Genomic DNA, 15,678 nt, shown 5'->3' with positions numbered 1-15,678 from the left:
CTGAGCCCCCGTGCACCATGAATATTAAATAAGTACATCTGGTCCGCTGCTGCTTTCCTTCTCTCCCCTTCCTTTTTTTTTTATATTGAAAAAAAAATTTTTTTTAATGTTTATTTATTTTTGAGACAGAGAGAGACAGAGTGAGAAAAGCAGGGGAGGGGCAGAGAGAGAGGGAGACACAGAATCTGAAGCAGGCTCCAGGCCCTGAGCTGTCAGCACAGAGCCTGATGTGGGGCTCGAACCCACAAACCGTGAGATCATGACCTGAGCCGAAGTCGGTCGCTTAACCGACTGAGCCACCCCGGCACCCTGTTTTTTGTTTTTTGTTTTTTAATAGTATTACCCGCTTACAACGTGTCCAGCTCATACACAGCTGTAAGACTTAGCTAGCGGGCTGGGTCAGAACTGCTTAAGTATCCTCAACGGGCTAAAACTAAGGACGACAATGAATGAGGCAGTGATACAGGGGAGAATTTAAGTTCAGAACGTTGGTTATAGATGTGTAAGTCATGCGTGCGTGTGTGTGTGTGTGTATATGTGTGTGTGTGGTGTTTTGTGGTTTGAAATTCTTCCATTCAACAAAGCGGTGGGGGGGGGGCGGTTATATGACTAAAAACATAACAAAACAGAAGCTCGCTCCTTCTCACTGCACACTGGTAAGAATGCCAGAGTCGCTAAGTTCAGTGAAACCTTAGCTTAAAGTTAAAACCATAACATACGTGGGTTTTACCCCCAGCTTCGTCAGCACGGGGAGTAAGTGTCCATAGAAGCCGCAACGTAGGGTGATAGCTCCGAGCATGGACTCCAGAGTGGGACCACCTGGGTTCCAAAACCGGCTTTGCCCCTTACTAGCTGTGTGACTTTGGACAAGTTAATTAACCTCTCTGTGCCACTCATGGATAAAATGGGGATCGGCATAGCACCTCTGGAGAGTGACGCCCTTAGCACGACGGTGCCTGGTCTCACAGGAAGTGCTCAGCGGATCTTAGTTACCATCAGCGGCAGCCAGCTGTGTGACCTTGGACCAGCCTTGGTTTTCTTATCTGCACAATGGGCATATGTGGCAGGACCGTTGCAAGCACTAAACGAGAAAGTGTAGGTGAAGGTGCTTTCATTTCACGATTGAAGGAAACCAAGAGCAGCTGTTCTCTGTGCAGCCAGCACACGTGGGGTGCGAGGGCCGAGCTGAGACTGCAGACAGACGGGGGAGGTCCAGGACAGCAGCCTCGGAGCGCCCCCCTCCCACCTCTGGGGGCCATTCAGCTGTGCAGGAGGAGGGAGGAGGCCGGAAGCGGGGCACGGGCTCCAGAAGGGAGGGATTATCATCTCAAGAATTAGAGCGAAGAGCTTGGTGACAGATGGACAGGAGGATGAGTTTCCCGAGGCTCTTTTCCACTCTGGGGCCGGGGCTGGGGCCAGATGGGGGTCGACCCAGCCTTGCCCAACCTCACTGTGGAAACCCCAGCTTTGCTGAGGCGATAGGAGCAGTTTTGTGCAAACCCTCCCCCCACTGATGTGCAGGACTGGGGCGGGCGGGGTGGGGGGAGTTCCATCGCTCCATCGATTTGCTGACATCTCCCCAACAGCCTCGCCAGGGCCACATGCATGCTGCCAGCAGGGACCCAGCAGGGACCAGCAGGACTTTGCCCCAGTCACTGGCCATCTCCCCTCGGTGGATGAAGTATAAGCAAATGCCTGACGGGGACGGGCGGGACGGGCCGTTCGCACTGGGGATTGAGTCTCATGACTGTGTTGCAGTCTCTGCCTCCCAGCAGGGGAAATGCAGCCACTTCCTGAGCAAATGGGGGTCAGAGCTGAGTCTGTGTCACCCCCTCCCGCTGAGCCCCAGCGGCTACTCAGCCTTTCCGCGTGTCTACCCTCTGCAGTCGGTCAGTTTGCTGATGCTCTTGTGTTGCTTCCTGTGTTTTTTTATTGGCTTTGCCAAGTCCCTTGCAAGCATTCTGAGTGCAGAAAACATGCCTCTCCTTCCCCCCCCACCCCGCTTTCCTACCAAAGAGGCAATGTGGTCTGAGCAGAGGGTCTGTGTGCTAGAGCCCCATGTTCTGGCCTTGGCCTTGGGGGCCCTCTGTTGAATCCCTTCTATTCGGGGTGACTCTGACTCCTTGTTTGTAAAACGAATGATAACACCGGAATCCCCTTCAATCTGGGGCCCTTTCTGGCCTATCACCAAGTTTTTACCCAGAAATCCCTTTCCGGCAAAAGGCAGATTAGACTAGATGGCTCTCTTTTGGCTCCAGTGTCACTCTGCCGTTCTCCCGAGTCAAGAATTAGGACCTCCTTAGGTGCAGGTGGCACCCACAGGGATAAATGACACCCAAAGATGCCACAGGCAGTTTAGAAAGGGGCCGGGAGATAGCAGAAGGGATCCAGAAGGAAGAAGAGGGCTAGAAAAGCAGCAAGAGGACAGAGGGAATGAGAGATACCGGTAAGATCCCCCTATAAGGGCCCCAAGACAGCCCTCAAAGGCACCTGAGAGCCTCCTGTCCCTCACTCAGAAGATGCTGCCCCTGCAAATGTCCCACCACCCAGCCAACTGCCTGGGGCTCAGTCCAGATCCAGGGACAATCTCAGCATATCATAGCTGACCCCAGTTTTTCCTTGGACAGCCTCTGCCCCACCTTAGGAAAGCTGTCCTGCCTCATGGGGCCCTATGTTTTGTCACCAGGAAACGTCCCGATGTTGTGACGGTGACCGAATGGAAGGCGCCGGTCGTGTGGGAAGGCACTTACAACAAAGCCATCTTAGAAAATTATTACGCCAGACAGAAAATTACCGTGGGTCTAACGGTCTTTGCTGTCGGAAGGTAAGTGTCCCTAATAAAGTCGACCTCCGTCTTTTCTTGCTTCATTGTCCAGATGTTTGTGAGGGGCCCCCTGGGCCTACGGAGCGCTTCCTGCCTTGTCTGAATTATTAGATAGGAGAATGTTAGAACAGGACCGTTTTAGTCTTGTTTCTGCTGAGGCCCCCAAAAGGCTGACAGAGCAAAACAATAGTAGGTGAGTCGACTCCTTCCCACCTCAAAGTGAGGGTCTCGGGTTGCAGGTAAAAATGTCTGCTACACCCACCGAGCCTAGAGTCCGCAGTCCACCCACAACAACCTCCTTCCTGACCTCCATGGCTTTCTCTGGAAGTTCCAAAAATGGCAGCTGTGGGCCCAAACACGTGTCACTCTTTGCCCTACACTCTCAAGACCAGGACCGAGGACTGGAGGATTTACAGCAAGCTCTGGATCCAGACTGACCCAAGAGGGGTGGTTCTCCACGTTGGAACATGGCTGACCGCTCTTCCTTGGGCTCCTCGGGCCTTCCTTGGCTCCCAGAGATTCAGCCAGCCAAAACTTCCTCTTCTAGACGTTGGGGAGGTTCCTGATTCAGATACCATTTCCTCGTTTAGAACCCCCCCCTTCCAAAGCTGCAATCATTCTTACTCGAAATTAGTAGCCATATTAGTTTTAAAATGTAACCCATTTTTCTCTCTTGGAGAGTTTCTGTGGGGTTTTTTCCCCCAAACAAAAGCAAGAGTTCAATTTGCCTCTTCCCCAACCCCCGCTGTGAGCCTTTCCTCCGGTTCCTCTCCTGAAAACCACACGGGAAGTTGATCCCTCGGCCTGTACAAAGAGTGTCAAAGGCCTCGGCTGATCTGAGCTTGGGCTCTGCCCACTGTAGGGCCTGAAGGAGAGCTCCGTGAAGCTCCTGAGACCTCCAACCCAGAGGCCAGAAGCCACTGCTGTTGCAATACTAATCAGGTACGGTGACCTGGTTAGTCACCTGGGCGGCATCTCTAATAGAGACAGCTGACTCTGGCGTTTTGACATTTTCCTCGGGAGACTCTGTACCGTTCTGAGTCAGGAGGCGATACTCAGCTCACCTAAGCCCGCGACACGAATGTCGTAGAGGGATTCGATGCGGGTGTTCCCAAAAAGCACAGAACACTCCACAATGGCTTCACCATCCAGTTTGCGACTCTGCAGAACCAAGCCGTAAATCACATATCCTGGAGAAAGCCCTATTTGTAAATCCCGTATCCTGGGGAAAGCCCTATGCTCTCGGCTGTGAGGCATGAGAGGTGCTCAGCAGCAATAAATCCTCACAAGAGTGGATCTGGACTTTTAGGAGGTGTGATGTTTGGTTTGTTTTCAAATAACAATGCAGGAAGCCAACAGCAGTGTTTTAATCCCTAAACAATGTTAAACCTCCAGGGGCTCCCTCCCTTGCCCCTGGATTGTCTCCGAAGCTTCAGAACACAATAGATTTTTCTTAAAGTTCCAGAGTGCCCAAGAATTTCCTGGCAACCGGCCACAGAGCCGTGTTAAACTCCCTGTTTGTACTGCTCAGATCTCTTCTTTCCATTTAAGTGAATCAGTACCGTAAACTCTCGGGCTTCTAGAGGGCGGCATTAAAAGCACACTTTATTTTGGTAGTAAAGAAAGGAAATCCAGGCAGCAACCAAAAAGCAAAACAGAGTGCCGGTTATAATGGCTCACAAAACATCTTGATTGGCTGCTGGCATGATCAGCAAATTAAAGTCAGTCCACATTCACTGAGCTGGGCCTGAGTCTGGGGTCTGCATGAGTCGCGTTAAGCTGTCTGACTACTACTGTGTAGCCTGGGTCGCGGGAGACACCAACACGATGTGTCTTGAATGAATACATACATAGCTAAAACATCGCCACCCACCCATTAGAATGGCCCAGATCCAAAACACTGACAATGCCAAATGCTGGCAAGGGTGTGGAGCGACAGAGACGCTCATTCATTACTGGTAGGAACGTAAAACGGTGCAACCATTTGGAAGATGGTTTGGCAGATTCTTACAAAACTAAACATTAATGGTACCACGCAGTCCAGCAAGGGCCCTCCTTGGTGTTCAGCCAAAGGAGTTGGAAACTTATGTCTACAAAACAACCCTATGCATAGATGTTTACGGCAGCTTTATTCCTAATGGCCAAAACTCGCAGGCCACCAAGACGTCCTTCGGTAGGTGAGTGGATAAATAAACTGTAACATCTAGAATATTATCAGTGCTAAAAAGAAATAAGCTATCAAGCCAGGCAAAGATATGAAGGAACCTTGAATGCGTGTTACTTAGTGACAGAAACCAATCTAAAGGGGCTGTATACCGTATGGTTCCAACTCTGTGACATTCTGGAAAAGGCAACACTCTGGAGACAGTGAAAGATCAGTAGTTGCCGGGGGTATATGAACAGGCAGCACACAGGACTTTTAGGGCAGTGAAAATACTCCATATAATACCATACACAGTGATGGATACATGGCACTGTACGTTTGTCCAAATCCATGGAATGTACAACACCAAGAGTGGATCTTAGTATAAAACCAGGAGGTGATAAGGACATGTCAGTGTAGGCTCATGGACTGCAAGGCACGTATCACCCTGATGCTAGATACTGATAGTGGGGGGGAAGCCGTGGAGGGGGGGCAGGGAAGGTACATGGGAACTTTCTGTGCTTTCAGCTCAGTTTTGCTGTGAACCTAAAAATGCTCCGAGAAATAAAACAAGGAAAAGATAGTTAAACCAAGCTTAAGTCAGGGGTTGTTTGCTCTGGTGTTTGGATGAGTCTTACGATGGTGGTGTCTTAACAGTGGATTGGCGTTTGGGGTGAGCAGTGGGAGGCTCACGGGGTGAATATGTAATATAGAGGGATATCCCCGTCCCATAGCCCATTCTCTGGGTCCCAGAGGAGGATATAAGAATGGTGATGGTTAGGCTTAATACATCCCCAAAGGACCCAGATGTCACTCTTGCATCTGGTAGGGCAGGAGCAACGTTGGGTATAGTTTGAGGGAGAAGTAGTGTCCCCTGCTGTTGGGCAGAGGATACACAAATTTCCAGTTATGAGATGAGTAAGTTCGAGGGATCTGGTGTATATCCTGGTGATTATAGCTAATAAAACCGTAGTATACACTTGAAAGTTGTTAAGAGACTAGACCTCCAGTGTTGTCACCACAAAAAAGAGACGGTAGTTATGTGACACGATGGAGGTATCAGCTAAGGCTATAGCGGTAATCGTTGTGTAATATATAAGCATGTCAGATCAACACTTTGGACGCCCGACACTCCCACGTTGCTCTATGTCAATTCCACCTCAGTAAAGCTGGGGGAAAAATAACTAGCACCCACTTTGCCTGCCCTCAGTCCGGCCCAACTGATAAACAAGACGAAAGGCCATATAAGGTAGATGATAGTGAACATCACCTTTATCAGTTAAAGCTGGTGCTGGAGAAAGTGGCTTCTATTTGCAGACCCTAGGTCTCCTGCTACTGAATCACACAATCGGAAAGATTAGGTACCCAGGCTTCCAGATGTGGAGTAGGGCCTGTCTCACTAGGGCTCACTTTAAGGCCCCGAGCTGTTTGGAGCACAGACTCTCCCCACCTGGCTGGTGGCCATTTCCAAGAGGCAGAGTGGTGGGGGCAGGGCTGCAGAGGCCCTGTCACTCTTCCAAAATCAGCAGGTAAGTCACTCCTCTTCCCCAAAGTGGAGCGAATGAATGGTGGAAGGCAGCCAGGAATGTTACACTATCAGATGTGGAAAACACATGTCTGGGAGAGGGGAAACCATGCCTCCCCTAAACTGCAAAACAAAACAAAACAAAACAAAACAAAAAGATGATTAGACTAGCACGCGGCCTCCTGCACAAATCCCAGTGGTTAAATTTGTCCCCTTCTCCTTCGTTTCAGATACATTGAGCATTACTTGGAGGAGTTCTTAATATCTGCTAATAGGTACTTCATGGTCGGCCACAAAGTCATATTTTACATCATGGTGGACGATGTCTCCAAGATGCCCTTGATAGAGCTGGGTCCTCTGCGTTCCTTCAAAGTGTTTGAGATCAAGCCTGAGAAGAGGTGGCAGGACATCAGCATGATGCGCATGAAGATCATTGGGGAGCACATTGTCGCCCACATCCAGCATGAGGTGGACTTCCTCTTCTGCATGGACGTGGACCAGGTCTTCCAAGATAGCTTTGGAGTGGAGACCCTGGGCCAGTCGGTGGCTCAGCTACAGGCCTGGTGGTACAAGGCAGATCCTGACGAGTTTACCTATGAGAGGCGGAAGGAATCCGCAGCATACATTCCGTTCGGCGAGGGAGATTTTTATTACCACGCTGCCATTTTTGGAGGAACGCCCACTCAGGTCCTAAACATCACCCAGGAGTGCTTCAAGGGAATTCTCCAGGACAAGAAAAATGACATAGAAGCCGAGTGGCATGATGAAAGCCACCTAAATAAGTATTTCCTTCTCAACAAACCCACTAAAATTTTATCCCCAGAATATTGTTGGGATTATCATATAGGCTTGCCTTCAGATATTAAGATTGTCAAGATATCTTGGCAGACGAAAGAGTATAATTTGGTTAGAAATAATATCTGATTTTAAATTGTGCCGGTAGGTTTCTGAATTTGAGAGAGTAGTATTCTGGCTACTTCCTCAGAAAAGTAACACTTAATTTTAACTTTTAAACAATACTAACAAACCGCCAACTTCTCTTCTTCCTGGTAACTTTGAACCTTGCGTTATGGGAGGATGAAACCTACAGGAATCAGATGTAAATTCCCAGTGATTTCTGATCTCTTCTGGGTTTGGGGGAAATACTATCAACTGGACCAAACGCTCACCAAAAAATTGACACAGGCAAAGAAAAAGCCAGAAACACTCTACATGTGCCAGATAATGTACTGGAGAAAAGGGTGCTAAGGGAAGTGTTTGGCAGCAAGATACGATTGTGGGGGGAGGGGGTCATCCCCTTGACTTCAGTGTCTCTGCTGAGTCCCAAGCATCATCGAGTTGCTTGGCGACAGAAGAACTCTGAGTAAGAGCACGGTCCACCCTGGCAATCCTCACATGGTTTCACTGGCAGACTGCTTCAGGCCATTTGCCACCCGTGTTCTTTTCCCATCGGGAAAATGTTGTTTGGCTCCCGTGCAGAATCTTCCTGGGGGAGATTCCCAAGGGAGATCATGGTGGCGCGTGTTTGGAGTCACGGGGAATCTGAATGAGCCAGTGGTTGCTCAGCACGGAGTGAAAACAGACTCAGAGTTGAGTTTGCCATGGAAAAGCAAAGAGAGTGGAAAAAGAGGAGGCTGATATCTGTGGGCCACCTGGGAGGGGCCCAGGGCACGGGGCTGGTCCTTAAACACAGCATGGATCCGGGCGCTGAGTAGGGGGCAGGGCGGGTAGTCTCTGGCTTCCTCAGACCCCTGACGACCAGCACTGCGGGGACTTGAGTGGAGGATGTTTCTTGTTTTGCCCAAGGCGCATTCAGTCCGCCAGACTCCGGTCATCAGTTCCTTGGCCGGAGAAGTGGACGGTGTCAGAGAAGGCAACGGCCCGCAGTGGACTGAAGAGGCTTGCAAGGAGTTACGTTTCCCAAACCCGGGCTTCATGACAATAAGTCATCAACATGCCCTGCTGCCACCTGCTCTAACCCTCAGGGTCCCCGCAGCCCGTCACGCCCCAACCTGGAGGGCCGACATCAAGGAGTTTGGAAAGCCCTCGGGTCAAGTAACTTTTCGTTTTCCCCTGCCCTGTCTGCACTACTGAAGTGTGACAACCAGATACGTTTAATAAAATGGCTAATTGATTTTATATCGAAAGCAGAGGGGATGGCGGTGAGAGACCCAGTCCTCATGAATGAACAGCTTAACATACAATTCCCTTCTCTAAGAGAAGCTATGGAATCCTACGCATTACTTCAAGTTGAGCAATTCGATGTACAGGAGTTAGGAGGCAACATTTACATACGCAGGTGTATATATAGTTTGCTCGTGTTCCAGTTTTGGTCATTTGTTTCCACTTTTAAGTGATTTATTTGAAGAGCCACCGCACTTGGTGTTCAGCACAATGGGCTTATTTGATACAGTGAAACCTACATTTTTTTCTACCATGTCACTGTGCCTCCTACTCTTCAATCCGTGCCAGAAAATCTCACAACCCAGCAAAATGAAGCAAAACCAACAACGACAACAACAACAAAAATTCTGAAGAAATGGGCTTTGTAAAAGAAAATGGAGACCGCATGTCAGGACACTGCCTCTCCAGAACTGACCTTTCCTGGGATCCATCCATTCTGGAATAGAGACAGTTAAGCATTTAAATCTTAAACCAAAGAAATGATCTCTCTTAAAAGATTAGGGAAGAGGGTTGATGTTTACTTTTGAGGGAATCTGGATATTTTTTTTACTCATTTAAATTTAAATCCCCAAACAAACTCCAGATCTCATTGGTAGTTATTCTTAAACATTAAAAAAAATAAAATTCACAATTCACAATTGAATAAATTATTTTCTCAGTAGATCCTGGTCTGGTCATGGATTGTGCATTTTCTCCCAAAGATGTTCAGGATCGTCAGTTGTAACATTTTAAATTCTTAGACTCCAAAAAGTCCTGATGTCCTCTTAAAAATGTGTTCACTATTACAAAGATAGAACATGGTTGAGAGTCCCAAGCTTTCAAAACAATAAGTGCTTATGGAGAGCTTTCCAAAGTGGTGCATTGAAATAATTAACTGCCAGTGGAGGAACCAGAAAGAAAAAGGCTTGCCCCTCAACCCCAGGGTGGGGCGCCAGCACAGAGGGAGAAAACAATGTCATAACTACATCTGGGGATTATTAGTCCTGACCTCTGGGGAATATATGTGGCCAAGGAGGCTCTGGAAAAAGGCTGGATCTCCAGCAAAGTCAGGGTGGGTGTATTTGTAATAAATGGAAAGATGAAAACCGACCAGACTGATGTAGTGTGGCACACTGGATATACAACAGGGCATCATTCCCTCATTGGAGAGAATTATTTTCATTTTATAGATAAGCAGAGTGATATTCAGCAAGGTTAGCCACCCAGCTAGCAAATGACTGAGCTGAAGCTCAAACCAGAGAAGCTGGCAAGGATAAATGTGTTAACATACACATACGAAGGGCTGCGTGTGTTTCATATCAAGGAAAATGCAACTTTATTTGTTTTTTAGTTTATTTTGAGAGAGAGAGCACAAGTGGGGGAGGAACAGAGAGAGAAGGGGAGAGAGAGAATCCCAAGCAGGCTTCACGCTGTCAGCACCAGACCCCGACTCGGGGCTCGAACCTACGAACCATGAGACCATGACCTGAGCCAAAATCAATAGCAGCCTAACCGACTGAGCCACTCAGACGTCCCGGAAGATGCAACTTTATAGAAGTATCTTATAAAGGGGCATTTTTCCATAAGAATATTTTAAAAATTAGGTGTGTAAGGGGCACCTGGGTGGCTCAGTCGGTTAAGCATCCAACTTCTGCTCAGGTCATGATCTGGTGGTTCGTGGGTTCGAGCCCCGCGTCAGGCTCTGTGCTGGCAGCTCAGAGCCTGGAGCCTGCTTCGGGTTCCGTGTCTCCCTCTCTCTCTGCCCCTCCCCCACTTGCTCTCTCTCTCTCTCTCCCTCTCTCTCAAAAATAAATAAACATTAAAAAAAATTTTTAAATAAAAACTAAGTGTGTCCCCAAGCCTATTGTACTATTTCCCACTTTTTCTGCATGAAACCTCCCCAAATGCATTAAATTATTTAAAATGGATCATATAAAAAATAAATAAATAAAAGACTGTGATCATTCTTTTTAAAAAATAAAACATTTTTCTTTTTAAATTTTATTTTGAGAGAGAGAGAGAGAGAGAGAGAGAACTAGCAGGGAAGGGGCAGAGAAGGAGAGAGAGAATTCCCAGTAGACTCCGTACAGGCAGCGCAGAGCCCAAAGCAGGGATCAAACTTACGAACTGTGAGATCAGGCCTGAGCTGAAATCAAGTTGGATGCTTAACCAACTGAGCCACCCAGGCGCCCCTGTGATAATTCTTATCTTTACTTTGTGCATGCAGAGCTGATGCAATCCCTGTGGACACACACTGAGCTGTTACGCCAAGGCAGTGCCTTGGAGGGCATGATTGGGCAGAGGGGGCATGTGGAAGGGACAGCCATGCCTCCTCCTTCCACTCCTTCTCTAACCTGGGGGTCCCATGCAGCTGGAAGGGGACAGGTTTCTTCAAGCCCTGAAGAGCCTCACTTCTCTTATCCTTGGAATGACACCATCTTTGATGTCTCCCAGCCAAAGTCACCATGTGATTTACTGATAAGGGAATCATAGTTATGACAATACTTACAGTTAACAAGTATTTATTAAATGCACTATTTGTTAAATGTACCTTACATAAATGAATATGCATAAATGAACATAGGCACAATAGCAAACCAACAGCGGTGAAGCCTCATAGAAAGTGAATGCGTAGCATGCGATGCATACTTTTTAAGGAGAGAAAGCAGAGTTAAGTGAGGATCCAGCCGTCAAAGCCTCAGATCTGTAAGGGCACAGACTAGGGTTCAAACCCAGGACTAACTCTAAAGCCTTTGCTCTTTCCACAGCTCCCATCTGCTTCCCCCACTCTCTCTTTCACATATGTGCATGCAAACGTATGCACACACACACACACACACACACACACACACATTTTAACCATCTTGTTTTTGAAACTGGAGGACACCAAAGGAATCACCACCAAAAGCTCTCAAGTCCTTTATGAGGCATTCAAGAGAGAATTTAGTAGACCAAAAACTCTTAGAATGTAGGTCTAAAGCCATCATAGAGCCAAGCTGGAGAAGCAGACAAATGATACATGAGCAATACAGGGCCCAGGGAAACATGGAGAAAGGGAGGAGGAGACTGCGTCAGAGGGGCTGACTCTGAACTGAGCTTTGAGAGAAGAGAAGGGGGTGACTGAGAAGTGGAGATGGAATGGGTTCCAGGGGGAAGAGCAGCAGATGTGAAGCACAGAGGACTACCAGGAGACCTTCTCGGAGACCCACACAAATGGTGCCGGGGCCTTGGTACTGGACGAAATCACCTGGCAGAGCCTGCGTGGAAAGTGGTAAAGAACATGTGAGCACTTTGGCTGGTTGAGGACTCCACATATGTGTAGCATTTGTGGCTCTCTTTCTCCCCTTCCAGCAATGCCTGGGCTCCTTTATGGAGTCTCCATGATTTCCATGGAGCAATGGATCCAGACTAAGCCAATCAGCACTTCCCATGCCCTTGGTGGCAATGGTTGATTCAGTGGTGGGCAGGTGACCTAAATTGGTCCAATGAAAGCGAATCTCAGGTTCTCTTGGGAAATGAGGATACATGTTATATTGGGAGCTTGACCACAGGGAGGTCAGAGTTAGGATGAAACGGACAATAGGACACGAGAATCAGGGACACTGAAGGAAATGCAGTCCTTGACGACAACCTGAGTCCCTGGCTCCAGCCTTACCTGAAGCCTGCACTGCTTGTGGGCTTTTCAAATGTGTGAGTCCCATTATTAAGTCAGATGGAAATGGGCTTTCTCTTATAACTGAAGATATCCCTGTTGAACCCTTCTAGAATTGTTAGCTGCTTAAAGCAGGTCCATAGTTTGCCTTTGCATCAGTTCCAGCCCTTATTACATCACCTACCTCAGAGACACTGCTTAATGCATAGCTACTAAATGAATGAATGAATGAATGAATGAATCATCACACCCACTCCCATCATGCCTAATAAGAAATGATTGTTTTTAATTTAAAAATTTTAAATTTTGATTGTAGACTCTATGTCCTACCACAAAGCAGATGCTTTCACATCTGGCACCTGGAACTTTCCATCCTGTATGTCGTACACAGTATGGGGACCTGTGCTTCAGGCTCTAACCTGGGGCCATAACCTGCTAGGTTCAGTGCTGCTTAAGTTCAGTGCTGCTGGGTTAAATTGGGTTCATCACTGTGGAGCAGTGATTCTCAACCAAGATGATTTTATTTATTTTATTTTATTTTATTTTATTTTTTAATGTCTATTTATTTTGGAGAGACAGAGTACAAGCAGGGGAGAGGCAGAGAGAGAAGCTAGACACAGAATCGGAAGCAGGCTCCAGGCTTTGAGCTATCAACACAGAGCCCAACATGGGGCCTGAACTCACGAACAGCGAGATCATGACCTGAGCCAAAGTCAGATGCTTAACCTACTGAGTCGCTCAGGCACCTCTCAGCCAGACAACCAGGATCATTTTACAGGACCACCATTCCCCCCTGCCCTGACCCCAGGGATGTTTGGCAATGTCGAAGATATCGTTGGTTAACTTGGGGGCTGGGGATGCTATTCATATTCAGTGGGTAGAGGCCAGGGATATTGCTAAACCTCCTACAATGCACAGGACAGCCCCCCGCCCCCCGCACACACACCCAATAATTATCTGGCTCAAAATGTCAATAGTGACAAGGTTGAGAAACCATGGTGTAAAATTTCCTTTGGACTTCATTAACTAAGAAACAATGGGGAGTCAATATGAACAATACCTAATTGCCTATACCCTAGGAATAGTCCCTGATGAGTGTCAAGAGCCTCGAACTCACCTCTTCTTACTCCTGTAACATTCCACAGTCCACAGCTAAGACAGAAGTAGTTCTGCATACTGGACACTGGAGGGCAGGAATTTCCAAAGTTAACACTTAGCCTAAGGCACTGCAGCCATTAAAAGCATTCTAGGGCGCCTGGCTGGCTCAGTCAGTTGAGCTTCCAAATCCAAATCTTGGCTCAGGTCATGATCCCAGGGTTATGGGATCAAGCCCCGTATGGAGCCCCACATCGAGCCCTGCAGTGGGCTCCATGCAGCCTGTTTGGGATTCTCTTTCTCCCTCTTTCTCTGTCCCTTCTCTGCTCACGTTCTCTTTCAAAATAAATAAATAAACTTTCAAAAAAAAAAAAAAAAAACCACATTCCTCTCTAGATATGGTGAAGACTGCACAATTGTAGAAAAAGATATGAATAAATGAAAATAGCTAAAAACATCTAAAGAATGTGCCTGTGAAAAACCAGCCAAAATCAGAAGATACTTTGAGTGAATTGACTAACTGTTCAGAATGAAACGTGGTTATGCTAGCTAGGTATTTTAGGGAAAAGTATTTTTATTGCAAGGAACAGACATCCCCCTGAGCTGTCTAAATCTGAAAGGGAGATTTGGGGGAGGTTATTTTTTGGTAGGGAAAGTTCCACTGAATACAAGAAAGAGTTGACCACTGTGGCATACCTCCTTGCCCCCCAACTCCCTGTGTGGTGACCTCACCGTGGGAGCTTGATATGGGCCCCAGTGGGCGTGTTTACACCATGGGGGTCAACAAACATTGCAGGCTTCTTGTTTCCTTTGCTTCCTCTTCCATTTTTCTTTTTTAGGAGTTGGTTGTGTAAAAATTTCCCGGCCCATGAGCAAGAGCCAGGGAAGTTCGAAGAGCTTCAACAGCTAAAACTTGTGAACTTTCCCTAGGGGTCTGTCAGCATAGCTTGGCCCCCCACTATTTCCAGACTCAGGGTTTGTTCCTTCAAAACTTTAAATTTCTGGGGCACCTGGGTGGCTCAGTCGGTTGAGCGTCCGACTTCAGCTTGGGTCATGATCACGAGGTTCGTGGGTTCGATCCCTGCATGGGGCTCACTGCTGTCAGTGCAGAGCCTGCTTTGGATCCTCTGTCCCCCCCTTTCTCTGCCCCTCCCCCCACTGGTGCTTTCTCTCTCAAAAATAAATAAAACATTTTAAAAAAACCCAACCTTTAAATTCCTGGAAAAGAAAACCCAAACAGCACAGCATCGACCCTGCTCCCAGCGGCTGTGGATCACACTGCAGGGCAGTTCGAAGGACATATTGTTGTGAGCTGGGTAGATGCCTCTCCGAGTGTCCCCCACATTCCACTTACAGCTGTCTAGCTGTCAATCACTTCTAAAATAGGTATCTAAAATATCTAAAACATTCCCTGCTACCGTGATCCAAAAATGTTATGTACCACCTGAGCACAGTCCCCTCTCCTAATACCAGACCACAGAATCCACAGATAACATCAGAAGGCCAGGCTTCTCACAGTCTACGGACCCCAGGTCATAACTATTTCCCCCCTTTGGTTCCTTAGAGAACCCATTGGACTATCAACAATCTGTAAAATAAGGGGTAAACATAGCTCACACCCACATACACTAGAGTCAGTGGTGAATCACAATGAAGGAAAAAGGAAAATTTATAGCAACACCGTTTAAAAGAAGGACATGATGGTTATGTGCTCCAGAGGCATTTCCTCACCTTGGAATTCAATGGGCCTCTGCTCTAAGTTTTCCATCAAGGCTTCACAGTCTTCATCCATCATCCCATTCTACAGATTCTTTGAACTGTGTAAGATAGGATTGGCCCTAAGAGGTCAGTAGCAGGGCAACTGGCCCGCAAGCTGGACCAGCTGGAGAACTTTCTCTTGTCCCGGATCTCACTGAAGGTTACTGCTTTTATATTATCAGGCAAATGCAAGGCAGCTGGATATCCTCATGCGTAGGGCACCTGATTTCAAAATCCAAAATAGCCCATAGGAGTTATGCCACTCTCGTGGCTGTAGGGAGTATAAAGCCCTGGTTCTCAAACCTGGCTGCATCCTGGAATTACCTGGAGAACTAATATTGATGCCTGGTTCCAACCCCCAAAATTCTGATTCAATTGGATGGGTGTTAGGACTTCTAAAAACTTCCCAGGTAAAGATGATTCTGGGAACATGGTGGAATAGGAAACACCAGGAATCTGTCTCCCCACCTAGACAATAATTGCACTGGCAGAATGTGTCTGACGTAACCATTTTGGAA

The 15,678-nt window shown here is 47.5% G+C and overlaps 1 protein-coding gene and 1 long non-coding RNA gene across 7 annotated transcripts in view; one reads left to right on the top strand and one right to left on the bottom strand.

The window, feature by feature from the left end:
• The window catches only part of GGTA1 (glycoprotein alpha-galactosyltransferase 1 (inactive)), a 57,428-nt gene extending 47,663 nt beyond the window's left edge, over positions 1-9,765 (top strand). For all 5 annotated transcript variants that reach the window (XM_045469950.1, XM_045469949.1, XM_045469951.1 and 2 more), the window contains 2 exons: positions 2,687-2,824; positions 6,723-9,765. In XM_045469950.1, the coding sequence (XP_045325906.1) occupies positions 2,687-2,824; positions 6,723-7,416 (832 nt within the window). In that variant the 3' untranslated portion in view covers positions 7,417-9,765. The remainder of the gene's footprint in view (positions 1-2,686; positions 2,825-6,722) is intronic.
• The window catches only part of LOC123593678, a 69,123-nt gene continuing 57,846 nt past the window's right edge, over positions 4,402-15,678 (bottom strand). For both annotated transcript variants that reach the window (XR_006710439.1, XR_006710440.1), the window contains one exon: positions 4,402-6,615. This is a non-coding gene — a long non-coding RNA (uncharacterized LOC123593678). The remainder of the gene's footprint in view (positions 6,616-15,678) is intronic.

This window comes from Leopardus geoffroyi, chromosome D4, assembly GCF_018350155.1.
Source record: "Leopardus geoffroyi isolate Oge1 chromosome D4, O.geoffroyi_Oge1_pat1.0, whole genome shotgun sequence".
NCBI classification, from domain to species: Eukaryota; Metazoa; Chordata; class Mammalia; order Carnivora; family Felidae; genus Leopardus; species Leopardus geoffroyi.
The sequence above is the reverse complement of the archived record's forward strand: the minus strand, read 5'-3'. Positions and strand labels throughout refer to the sequence as shown.